Here is a 13,182-nt window from a genome sequence, read left to right on the forward strand (position 1 = left end):
TTATTAAATAAAAATTAAAAGCCATTGTTATTTGCAATATCAATACATCTAAGTCACGTAAATACAACACATATTGCATTACAAATGCTATAGGTGTCACATTTGCAAAAGTTATAACTATTGGCATTGTAAATGACAAAGCTATTAATTTTGCTATTATTAAAACCAACACCTAAATAAAAAAATTGTCATTTACAGTCCTGTCAAGTATCACCGCACTGAAATGTATTGTCACGCATTATGCCACCTCAGTTGCGCCACCAGCGTCACCTCTGCACCGGGCTCTGCTGCTCCCGAGAGACGTGCTGTGTTGCTGGGCTGACAGAGCTGACTCCTAAATAGTTAAATCTGACCTGCATCTGCTCTAAGCTCTGGAGTGCAGAGCGCTACAATGTATAAAATCTCTGCCCGAAAGGCAGCCTGTGTCACCTGGCAACAGAATTTTTAGAGGTGCTGCGGCGCGGTTTACTCATTGACACACAGTCACTGTTTGCTGCCAATTACGGGGCGGGGTGCTCAGGGGGCTGCCCTCTCAGCAGTCGATGCTGCAGTCAGTCACACTGGACACACCATGGGGCCGGCCCGTAATATATGGAAGACGTGCAGTGACAGACGGTGCTCTCACGTCCGGCGGAGGAAGAAGAGGAAGTCAAGTGAGCAGCACTGAGAAACGGCGGGGAATTTGAGACTCTAATTCGATGACTCGAGTCCACGAGTGAGTCAGCCTGGATTGAGAAGAAGAATGCTGCTGCAGTGTGCATCAATTCATGCAGCAGCAGTGCAGTCACGGACCCGGGAAGAGTCTCTGAACTCTAGAAGTAAGTGTTATTATAGCTACCATAAGTATGAGTCATGATAATAAAATAATAAAAATAGCATCGATCTCATCTGCAGGGCTGCTCGGTCTGATGATCCTATCTCAAAAGAAGGTGTTGCCGAATCCAAATAGGCTCAACCCAGCAAGCACTTGTCTTCTTATGGTTTACAGGCAATAGGGGCACACCCCACACTTGATAGCTCAGGCGGCCTGGATTCAAACATATATTTACTCACCCTGCCACTACGCGGGACAAATAGTAGTTAAAGGTTGGCTCTGAGTACGGGGCGCAGCAAGGCACAATCTGTTTGCATCACCTCCAATCACATGGCCGTGCATAACTCTAAAAGCTACAGGAATCACTGGGAGAAACGCTGCCATACCAGTTAGCAAAAGCCCTTGCAGGATCGCCATCTCCGCCGACCTCGCTGCTGCTCCACCGCTGAGTTCTCCTCCCCCCGCCGCAGCCTACCACCAACAGCGCTGCCGCAGTGTGGGGGAGCGGGAAAACTACATCGCCCAGCGGCCTCCGCGACCGGAAGTCGCGTCGAGGTGGAGCGCGCCAGGAGGCGCTTAAAAGCAGCCCTCACCTGCTGTGGAGTGGGTGCATAACTCTAAAAGCTACAGGAATCACTGGGAGAAACGCTGCCATACCAGTTAGCAAAAGCCCTTGCAGGATCGCCATCTCCGCCGACCTCGCTGCTGCTCCACCGCTGAGTTCTCCTCCCCCTGCCGCAGCCTACCGCCAACAGCGCTGCCGCAGTGTGGGGGAGCGGGAAAACTACATCGCCCAGCGGCCTCCGCGACCGGAAGTCGCGTCGAGGCGGAGCGCGCCAGGAGGCGCTTAAAAGCAGCCTTCACCTGCTGTGGAGTGGGTGCATAACTCTAAAAGCTACAGGAATCACTGGGAGAAACGCTGCCATACCAGTTAGCAAAAGCCCTTGCAGGATCGCCATCCCCGCCGACCTCGCTGCTGCTCCACCGCTGAGTTCTCCTCCCCCCGCCGCAGCCTACCACCAACAGCGCTGCCGCAGTGTGGGGGAGCGGGAAAACTACATCGCCCAGCGGCCTCCGCGACCGGAAGTCGCGTCGAGGCGGAGCGCGCCAGGAGGCGCTTAAAAGCAGCCTTCACCTGCTGTGGAGTGGGTGCATAACTCTAAAAGCTACAGGAATCACTGGGAGAAACGCTGCCATACCAGTTAGCAAAAGCCCTTGCAGGATCGCCATCTCCGCCGACCTCGCTGCTGCTCCACCGCTGAGTTCTCCTCCCCCCGCCGCAGCCTACCACCAACAGCGCTGCCGCAGTGTGGGGGAGCGGGAAAACTACATCGCCCAGCGGCCTCCGCAACCGGAAGTCGCGTCGAGGCGGAGCGCGCCAGGAGGCGCTTAAAAGCAACCTTCATCTCCCGCATCGCGGGAGCGTGCGGGGCAGCGTCGGGCTAAGCCCGGGCAAAGGGCGGGCCGTCTGAGGCCGTCCGAGGACGACGGAGGACGGGACGGGCCACCCTACTAAGTCCCACACCATCAGTCTCCCCTAAAGTAAAGTATTCCACAAACACTCCTTTCACTCACGTCCTGCCCCCATCAGGCGTTTAACTGTCAAACACACTGCCATGTCCACAAGGGGCAGTCGCAGCAAGACCGCTGCGGGAGCAGGGAAGGTCACTGGCCCAATTGATAACTTCATCTTCAGGGCCAATGAAGCGATCGACCATGGAATATCTCTATTGGAACGCAGAGTCTCCCTGGAACTGGCTCAAGCCAAACGTTCTTCTCTGGGTCTCCTTGCTTCAGCAAACACCCCTAAAAGGAACAACCCTGCTGACGGTGTCTCCATAGTTAGTGCCAGTGTAGAAATCCACACCATGCCCAACACTGTGGATTTATCAGTAACACACCTACTCTCAGACTCATTACGGAGTTTGGAGAAATCTCCCAATCTAGATGTCACAGATAACTTTAACACACAACTAGACCTAGTCACTGACTCTATTCCAGCAATGAGTTTCCCTGAGAGCCTGCCCACAACGTCTATTGTAGAGTCCCAATTACCTTCTATTCCGATAACAGACACCACACACGCTCTTGCCACCGACCCAATCCTGATTGTAGACTCTGACCTGTTGGCTACCAACTCATCCCCTCCCCGAGAATCGGCTACTACACACACATTTCAGGACTCAACCCCCATTCTAAGAGCATCGCGAGGTTTAAGGGAGGGAGCCATACAGAAACAGAAACAGCCCCAAGGTGTAAATACATCTATACCCAAGGGAAACTCTCTACCTCAGAGAAAACAGGGGAAAAACCTATCTAACAACCCTAAAAAGGCTAACAAGAAATCTAACACAGGACTGGGCCATAAAGGTGACTCCCCCATTATGGAGTCATTGTGTACAGATTGCCCCTCAACAAACCAACTCATCACGAAGGTTGGGGAAATTATAAGTGTCCATCTTGCCACCATAGATAAGAGACTAGGGAATATAGAAAAACAATTAAATGAACTAAGTGCCCTAGTAAAATCCCCTCCCCCAAAAGGAATACCAACTCTAGTGGCGGCTAAATCACATATTCAACAGCCTCTGGGACAATCTGTGAAAAACCCAGCTGCAGTCCCTAGTAACACACCCAAGCCAACCCCACCCTCAAAGGTAGTCACGAAAAGACCGAACCCACCCACCACAAACACAAATTCACAGGGGAAACAACCCAACCCGACACAACCAAAGGGGGGCACCGCTAATAACCACAAGGACAGGAACAAAGGACATCAAGGAAGATTCCCCGCCAATCTGCCTCCTGGATCAAGCCCATATGTAGTGGTGATGACGGGGGTTCCCGAGATATCAGACAGCACTGATGAACCTACCTGGTCTCTACTAAATAAAGTCAGTTACTGGCTAAACAATAATAGACCTCTACCCCCATACTGTAGGAGTAAAATTCTAACAGTTAGAAGAGTACCGTGGGTGGGCCACGAGACAAAGAAAACACATGGTGATTGTGTGATTATTAATTTTGAGGACCCACGCACGGTAGAACACATTTGCTCATGGAGAAGTGAGGGGTACAGTGAAGGTATAGAGACAAGGCATCTTTCTTTTTTCTATCCATCTAGGAACTCTGATAGGCTCAATCAATACGATCACACTTATGAAGGTGACTGGTGCCAGGTGGGGCAACTAGACACGAGAAACAACTGGGGTGAGTGGGGGAGAGATAACCACAGATACCCACAAAGAAATACAATAAGCAGAGATGCCTACTGGGGAATACCAGTTTTCAATAGATTCAGCAGCCTAGAGCTGGTTGATTGACTCCCACCATCACGGCCACCGATCATTGAACTGGATGAAACAAAACATGGTTGTCCCAATGAGTTCATTAAAAACATAGAGGCGCATGACAAGGAGAGCTTTAGCACACAACTGACTCAAAATTGTTTTAGGCTGTCACCAATAAGAGAAGAGCAAGTACTTGGCAATATTGAAGGGCCTGTAACATGTGACCCCCGAGATACCCACAGCCCCCAAAAAGTCTCTGATATACATATGACCCATGGGAAACCACATTCTCACAAAAATTCTAACACCGTACTAAAGATCATTAGCTGGAATGTAGCTGGACTTCAACAGCGGGTATCGGACCAGGAATGGTTAAAATTCATATCCAACAGTGACATAATAATGTTTCAAGAGACATGGGCTACTTCTGAAACAGACATAGAGGGATTCGAATGTCACAGCATTAGCGCACAAAAGCCAGTTTTTGGACGCCCCATGGGAGGCCTGCTGATTGGATTCAGGATAACTCTAGGGGGGGCAACCAAATTAATACCAACTAAAAGCCCAAATATTCAAATCATCGAGTTTACATGTAGGTCATCGTTATACTTGATCAACTTCTACAACAACGATTTTCACTCTACCCCTAACAGGAACTATATAGAGCTATTCGAGAATATGACAAAAATAACCGAATCAGCAAATAACTGCGCGAATAACAGGATTATCCTAGCTGGAGACTTTAATGCCAAACTGGTGACAAACAAAGAAGGCGCAAACCAATCAGATAGAGCCACCAAACGTGGGAACGAATTGGAAAATTTTATTAACACGCACACCCTATTGAACATAATGGACACATGCAAAAACAATGAAACTGCACATATTCCAACCTTCAGAGGCAGAGACTTTTCCAGTACGGTAGACTACATCTTTACATCTGCAGAACTATCAGATAGAGTTACCCATGCAAGAGTCGTAGAAACAGCCTTTGGAGACCATAACGCTTTGGAATTTAGTCTAAGACTGTGCCCGATTCAAGCACCACCCCGCACTCTGAGAGCTAGGGATATTGTGCCATCAACTGACAACCTAAGGCTAAAGTGGAAAGGGGTGGACAGCGGACTTATCATGAAGAAAATAATAAGCAACCATCAATCAATAATTGACTCATGCTCACTCATTGATGGGAACCACCAAAGGATAGTCAAAGACTTTGCAAATCTTTGTAATGTTATCAAGACCCTTTTGACTGTCCCCAATAGAAAACAGAACGATGAGCCTAGGTGGTTCGATAATTGTTGCTCGGCGGCAAATAAAGCTCTTCGCAGGGCCTTAAATGCCAAACCTAGGAGTCAAGAGGATGTACGGTCCGCCAGGCAAGCCTATAAAGCAGCCATAGGGACAAGGAAGGCCACCATGGTAGAGGAACATTGGAATGAACTAACAGTCTCTGCTGCTGTGGGAAATAGTGCAACTTTCTGGCCAGCCGTAAGGAAGATGCGGGACATGGGAAAACAGTTGTCACCTACCAGCTGCACCATCTCAAGTCAGCAATGGGAGCAACACTTCTCTAAAATATATGCCAACCCTATCACTTCCACAGATGACTTTAACCCTGGCAAACTGAGCCCATTAGAGATAACCCAGGGAGAGGTCATCCTGGCCATCAATCAAAGCCTCGGGAACAAAGCACCAGGGCCGGACGGCTTCCCAATCGATTTAATAAAACACAAACCAGAATTTTGGGGGCCTATTTTGGTCAATGTTTTCAATTGCCTGCCGATGGGCGCCATCCCTGACACCTGGTCCACAAGTACAATAGTGCCTATTTTCAAAAAAGGTGAACGATCTAATCCCGCAAACTATAGGCCCATCTCACTCTTAGACAACACCTTGAAAATCTTGGGCCGGGTGCTGTACAACAGAGTTAATGACTGGGCCGAAGAAGCAGGGGTGTTGGACAGATGTCAGATGGGCTTCAGAAGCAAGGTCGGGACGACAGAACAGTGCCTGAATCTCAATCTTATAATAGGCAAATACACCATAGCTAAGGCTTCACCTATTTACTTAGCCTTTATGGACTTATCGTCTGCATTCAACCTAGTGAATAGGTCAAAATTGTGGGCAATACTTCTCTCCTATGTCCTTGATGAATCATTGGTACATTTCCTAGCTTACCTACACGCCGACACTAAAGCCCAGGTACGAATTGGCATGGAAGGTGAGATTTCAGGGGCAATTAAGGTAGAAAGAGGTGTCCGACAGGGGTGCGTTTTAGCACCCCTGTTGTTCATCATTTACATAAACGGACTGAGTGACTCCCTGAAAAAGACGACAACTGATGTCCCGAAAATCCAAGGAAAACTGTTACCCGCACTTCTGTATGCCGATGATGCGGTGATCATGGGCCTAACACCGAATGCCCTCCGTGCCTTGGTCAAGAGCTTTGCACATTCCATGGGGAAACTGGACTTGAAAGTGAATTTCAAAAAATCATATATTATGACCTGCCGGCCAGGGGCTAAACAACTCAATCATATTTCCATTGGACAAGAGAAGCTGCACTCTACCAAATCATTTCCCTACTTAGGCATGGTCTTTGCTGCGAACGGCCTGTGGAGTGGGCATCTCGCCCACGCCACAGGCAAGTTCTCAAAGGCCATAAATTCAATCCTTTCCCTGCCACGTCCAAAGAGGTCAGAAACAACGAAGGCATTTGTGAAAATATATAGACTGCAATGTGTCCCGGTAGCAACCTATGGCGCAGAGATCTGGGGGACAGTGAAACCACTCAGCCTGCAAACAGAAGAAAACCGGCTATGCAGAAAACTCCTTGGCGCCCCAATCTCTTCATCCGGGTACATTTGCCATGCTGAACTCAATTTGCCCTACATAACTGACTTTATTGCCACGCGACCTGCGTTATTTTGGCTGGCCATTTGGACCAATGACTGCGCCACCCTAACACAGGAAATTGTATCTGAATGCCTAGCCTGTGACAAAGGCATGAGTATCCCGTGGCTCCGGGCGACAAAGGAAAGCCTAAATAGCATTGGCAAAATCCATCTTTTTAATGATCCCTCCCAGATTAAGAGCACGGACAAAAAGGTTATACAAACTGAACTCTATGCCCTCTTCAGGGAAAAGAGGTTGGAGATAGAATTGCAGAAACAAACTGTCAAATCATATGTGAATAATATAAACAATGATTCATCTCCACAACAAATCCCTTTATATCTAAGACTTCCGCTGACCAATTGGGAAAGATCCTTATTATATCGCTTAAGAGCTGGGATCATAAAATACTCACTTTGTTTTCCAATGGGCTACAGTACGATGAATCCTGGAAACGAGTTAAGCCCCTGCCCTTGCGATGGACACAGCAGACAAAATGACTTACATTTCTTTTTTAATTGTAAATTTTTTATGAAATATATCAAGTGGTTTTTAGTTCCATATTTTAAAAACAAAGACCAGTTTCCCTGACCCAATCCTTTTCCAGGCTTTTAAAATTAGAAAATGATGAACTGATTTTTCGTGTAAGTTCATTTCTGAAAGTCACTTTATTTGCACGTAAATCGATGGAATCCCCATGAAATGTTTACATGTCGAAAGCCCCAACTGCCTTTGCACTTTAGTACATAGGACTGCACTTTAGCAATTGAATCATATTGATTGTTTACATTAATGCTTGTACATTACCTGCAGCTTTTTAACCATTCTGTGGAAAATGTGGAAATATTTTAAAATGTATTTTTTGTAATTGTGTGACTTTTATGGATTTTTTGCAATCCGAATAAAGTATTTCTGAATCTGAATCTGAATCACATGGCCGCACTCTCTTGGGATTCACCTGCTGCACCAGACCCTAACATTGTTTACCAGCCGTTCCTGCCCCTGTCTCTCTGGATTGCGTGTAGGCTCAGCCTCAAAGCAGATCATCTCATGCCTGCTGCCCGTCCAGAGGCACCAGACCTGTGTTCCTGGCACAGTGTCAGGTCATGGAGAGTGCACAAATACAGTATTACAGATTTTACTGTTATCGAGCTGTGTCAGTAGTAAGAGCCTCGCAGCTCTTTAAATTTTAGAGACATAGACCTGCCCTCACTCATGGAAGCACTCAGTCCAGAGCAGAGAAATCACATTTTCTGGGTAACATTTTTCTTTTACAATTGTATATTACTAAAAGGTATTCAAGGGCTTTACATGAGCACCAGTTATACTGGCACATATTCACATTTATTTTCCAACATTACACTGAAACGTAACCTTGGTGGCAAACCCAGTGCAAGGCTGCAAAACTAACCGATCAGAGAATAAAAATAAGTGCACAACCAAGCACAGACCTTAAATTCCATAATCCATTGCTCACGTTGGTAGCGTAACCAACCCCTTTAGGAACTTATCCGTTTTCTACAAAGCACACAGTTTTATAGATGATTTGCTTGTGGGATCTGGCACCCGACCTACTAGTTCCGAGTGACCTTATACTCAAAGCTGCGTACCAGCATCTAATGTTCTAATGAGTCATTCTGTATTATTTATTTTTTTAATCTAATATTTCAGCCGAGGTGGCTTGTTTAAAAACTAATTTATGTCAATTTTAGACAACTCAAAAACACTTGATGTATCTGTAGCTGTGGGTTTATATTTCAAAAGAAATATTAATTCTGAAAGGTGTTCGCCATTTTTTACCTGCACAGGTCTAAACACTGGTGCAATATTGGTAGGGCCTTAAACCTAATAATGCCTGACTGATGTACGTCTTTCTCAGTAACCACTGCAAGGTTTCTCCAGCATACCATAGTTGCCACAGATTAGGGGTCTGATCAGTTCTCCCGAAAAGTGATCAGGCAGCAGTCATCACAAGGTGTCAATGATCTTTCTAGAAATCACTATAGTACAACCACTTTAGAAATGCAAATCAATTAAAGACCCTCCATTTCAAGAGTTTACAGCAGTTTTCAGGGCTTCTACTAGGTCTCTCACTGCTCAGAAGGTGGTAATTTCCAATATGTATCTCTTTAAATGAACATTATTCCTCAGTTTCACTTGTAGGAAAATGTCACTTGAAGTGTCACACATTTGGCACTACAATGTCCCTCATAAGCGCACCAAATTCTTGGAAATGTAGTACTTGGGCAATCTGAAAATTGGCAGCTATGCACTAGGGTTAGTGTCCTTCCATTTCTGGTGGTCTGCAGCAGTTTCTAGAAGTTCTTGGAGTTTCTTGTTGCGCAAAAGGCTGTAATTTCTGATATTTATATCTTTCCCGCGTCTTCACTGCATGATTTGTGCTCGCGAGAAAGTGTCACTCATAGTCGTTAAAATGTCACTCATAATTTCACTGAAATCATGAAAATGTCTTACATGGCAATCTGAAACCTTGGCAGCTATGCATTTACAATACCTAAGGCTCAAACTTTCCTAATGCGAGACCTATTGCATTGCAACTGCTTGTTCAATCCTGCAATTATTCCTTGTCCCACTTTTGTTTTTGCAATTTTCCCTTGCTTTTTCCATTACTGTGATACTTTCCTCAACCTATTAATTCCATTTCCCTACATTTAGTTAATTTCTTGAGTCTTTCAGGTCAAATAGTAAAGTAAAGTATTGCCGTAAACAGAACTAGGAGTGCAGTCCTAGGCTTGCAGCTACCGTCTCAGCTCGGCGAGCTGCTACTTCTGCCTGCTAGAGCCGAAGTTCCCCTTTCCTGAAGTGGGCGGGCTGATGTGCTCCTGTCCTGACTCCTAGCTGCCCAATAGGCAAGACCTCCGAAAACTGCCGAAGCTCAGGGCGATACACGGTCCCGAGCAAACGCAAAATATTACATAGCAACACCCACATTTAGATATATTTCAGTCTATAGACGTCTCAATTTTTTATCCTGAAAATCTGTTCTACATAGTTAAGCGGGAGAGGCGAGTTTGTAATAGAGGAAGTAAACGGCTTTCTAGCACGCATGGTGAGATATGGTGTCGTTGTTCCCGTCAAGATCAAAGATAAGTAAACTCATATAAATAAGGAGTTAAACGAACACGCTCTGTAACCGCTGAAGGCGACGCAATGCCGTTCCGAGATGGCCGCCCTGTCTAAACATTGTGGCGGGGTCAAAGGCCGCTGAGCCTTAGATGGGATTTCGCTCTTCTGACGGCCATTTTGGCATGGTACTGGACTCCCATGGAGCACTTCATTATTCAAGATATTCATTACATGTTTTGGGTAAGAAAACGCTGATCTCTAATTTTATTCACGTGATAGTTAATGGAGCTCTACTGCTTTATGTTGTTGAATTAATAAACCAAAGCAGCTCAATTTACCTGCTTTCCAGTTCGACTTCAAAATACACTATTATAGGTAGCGCCCGTCCTTATTACACCTGCGAATCTAAAGTAGATCTTAAGTCTGTTCTTCTCCAACTCTATGTATAGACATTTCAAGCACAGAATTATGTCAGCAGTCCATGTTCATTAGAAGGTTGCCAACTATCCACCAAGGGGACGTTTCGCGCGCGGAGCTTCAAACTAGGGGCGGGAATATGAGTGGCTGCCTGCATATGAGAGATTTCATGGCACAGATCCGTCCTCTTAATCGGGCTCCTGTTGCGATATGGGTCTAACTGGACTTTGAGTGTATTGTTCGTGAAAACCGCTTTAGTTTGTGCTCGCGTTTCACGCTGGGCTTTTTATTTTTATTTTAGATTTCCGCTCAGGCAAAGTGAGCGTGATTGGAGAATTACATCGGCGGCAAACACGAATATTACACTAACGATGGAAATCGCAGCCGGTGATTTGAAACAGGCGTTGCCGAATTTATGCGAGACACTGCAGATTCATATCGAAGTTCATCAGAAATCTAGCAGCGCTGCCAAGAAAGATGATGTGAAAGCCCAAGTCTTAAAATTACTTAACAGGCATTGTATGGTGTTCGGAGATTATACCTGGAACGAGTTTGATGACGCCTTTCTCAGTAAACACGTGGAGTCTGTGGCTATTGTGGACACGGATTTAAAACTTAAAGACCGCCATCCTATAGATTTGTCAAAGTGCCATCTCCTAATTCACATCTTCCACTTGAATGAAGAGGGTCCTGCTACTGAAAATTTGGAAGAAGAGAATGAGGATCTTGTAGCAGCTAATCACTGGCAACTTCCTTCTGCAGAGTACCACGGTCTTTGGGAGAGTCTTATTTATGAAAGTGAAATAAAATCTCACCTGCTTGACTACGTGACGACGACTTTGCTGTTTTCAGACAAAAAGGTGGATAGCAACTTAATTACTTGGAACAGAGTTGTTTTGCTGCATGGACCTCCAGGCACTGGTAAAACCTCGCTGTGCAAAGCTCTGGCTCAAAAGTTAACGATCAGGCTGTCATACCGATATAGATATGGGCAGCTAATAGAAATCAACAGCCACAGCTTGTTCTCAAAATGGTTTTCAGAGAGTGGCAAACTCGTAACCAAGATGTTTCAGAAGATTCAGCAGTTGATTGATGACAAAGATGCTTTGGTATTTGTCTTAATTGATGAAGTTGAAAGTCTTACAGCAGCTCGTACTGCGTCCAGCGCTGGTACTGAGCCTTCGGATGCTATACGTGTTGTTAACGCTGTATTGACTCAAATAGACCAAATAAAGCGGTATCCTAATGTTGTCATCTTGACCACCTCCAACATCACTGACAAAATCGACATGGCCTTTGTAGATAGAGCTGATATAAAACAATACATTGGGCCACCTTCCGCTGCTGCCATCTTCAAAATATATCTCTCCTGTGTGGAAGAACTAATGAAGTGCCAAATAATATATCCACGTCAGCAGCTTTTAACTTTAAGAGATCTAGAGATGATTGGCTATTTGGAAAATAATGTGTCGAAGCTGAGTCTTTTATTAAATAGCATTGCCAGAAAAAGTGAAGGACTGAGTGGCCGGGTGCTGAGAAAACTTCCTTTTCTTGCTCATGCACTTTATGTTCAATCTCCAGCTGTTACCATGGAGCAGTTTCTTCAAGCTCTCTCACTTATAGTGGATAAACAATTTGAAGAAAGAAGCAAGCTTGTTGAAAACAACTGATCAGCTGTGAAATGCTTATTTTTTTTCAAATGGATATCCATTCATTACTGGCTCATCATATTCAGCAAGCGAGTTTTCCATTAGAAATTGCATTTATTCTTTATATTTCACAATATGAATTTCAAGATAAAAACAAATAATTAGCTTATCTAATCTACCCTCAGTGTTGTGAAGGTCTTTTGTGTTTGAGTGCATGCTTGTTTGGATTTTAAGATCCCTTTGAGGACTGCTCCGTCTTATGCCTTTCCAATTTTACATATTTCACTAGAGAAGCCTTCCTTTGTTAAATACACATTTGTGCTCCTACTATTCTCACTTTTCTAAGCAGGCTTTCTCAAACCTTCTTTCACAACTTTTCCCCTTCACATATTTTCATTTAACCCAAACGTTTCAGATGTTCACGATGCCCCATTCACCAAAATGTTTTGACTCCCTTATGATAACTAATTTTTGCTGGCTGATTGTCATTCACCCAGATTACTCTGTTATATTTCCCTTCCCTAAAATCACATCTCATCTCCGGAAGACCAACTCATGATGTCCGCTGATGTTAGTAGCTTTTCAAAACGTTGATAAAATTAATTCTGCGGGACCTGATGTATTCATGATTTTGATATTGTTTTAAGAACCATGATTGACCCTGTGTTTGGGAATAAATACGTTCACATGTACCTAAAGTGTTCAATGTGATGCTGGTTGCTTTGAGCAGTCGCATGTGCTTTTGAATTTTTTTATTTTTTTAGGATCAATACATCAAGTAAAGTCATACAGTTAGTTTTGAGATGTGGGCTTCCATAGTTTTAAAAATGTACGGTTGTTTCTTTGCGCTGGATAGTCTCCACTGATATTTTAAGTAGTGTGTGAAAGATATGTGTTGATTGTTCTTTTTACCAGAACATCAAATTGTCTGCTAATCCAAACTTGTCAACAATTTTTAGAACTTAAAAAAAAGTATTACTTACTGCAAATGGTTTCTTAAAAGGTAATTTATGACCCCACTTTTGAA

The 13,182-nt window shown here is 44.7% G+C and overlaps 1 protein-coding gene across 2 annotated transcripts; it reads left to right on the forward strand.

The window, feature by feature from the left end:
- Positions 1-10,178: 10,178 nt before the first annotated feature.
- On the forward strand, positions 10,179-12,957 carry TRIP13 (thyroid hormone receptor interactor 13). Of its 2 annotated transcripts, none has more exons than XM_086947805.1 (2): positions 10,179-10,329; positions 10,808-12,957. In XM_086947805.1, the coding sequence occupies exon 2, from the start codon at positions 10,878-10,880 to the stop codon at positions 12,174-12,176; it is 1,299 nt and encodes a 432-aa protein (XP_086803931.1). In that variant the 5' UTR covers positions 10,179-10,329; positions 10,808-10,877; the 3' UTR covers positions 12,177-12,957. The 2 variants fall into 2 exon arrangements, with proteins under 2 accessions (XP_086803931.1, XP_086803932.1); XM_086947806.1 differs by lacking the exon at positions 10,179-10,329 and adding an exon at positions 10,640-10,720.
- Positions 12,958-13,182: the final 225 nt, after the last annotated feature.

The sequence above is a fragment of the Lissotriton vulgaris genome, chromosome 12 (assembly GCF_964263255.1).
Source record: "Lissotriton vulgaris chromosome 12, aLisVul1.2, whole genome shotgun sequence".
Classification (NCBI taxonomy): Eukaryota; Metazoa; Chordata; class Amphibia; order Caudata; family Salamandridae; genus Lissotriton; species Lissotriton vulgaris.

Bases quoted from the DNA above. Each gene is read 5' to 3' on its own strand.
- TRIP13 (XM_086947805.1), top strand. From the start codon at position 10,878: ATGGAAATCGCAGCCGGTGATTTGAAACAGGCGTTGCCGAATTTATGC.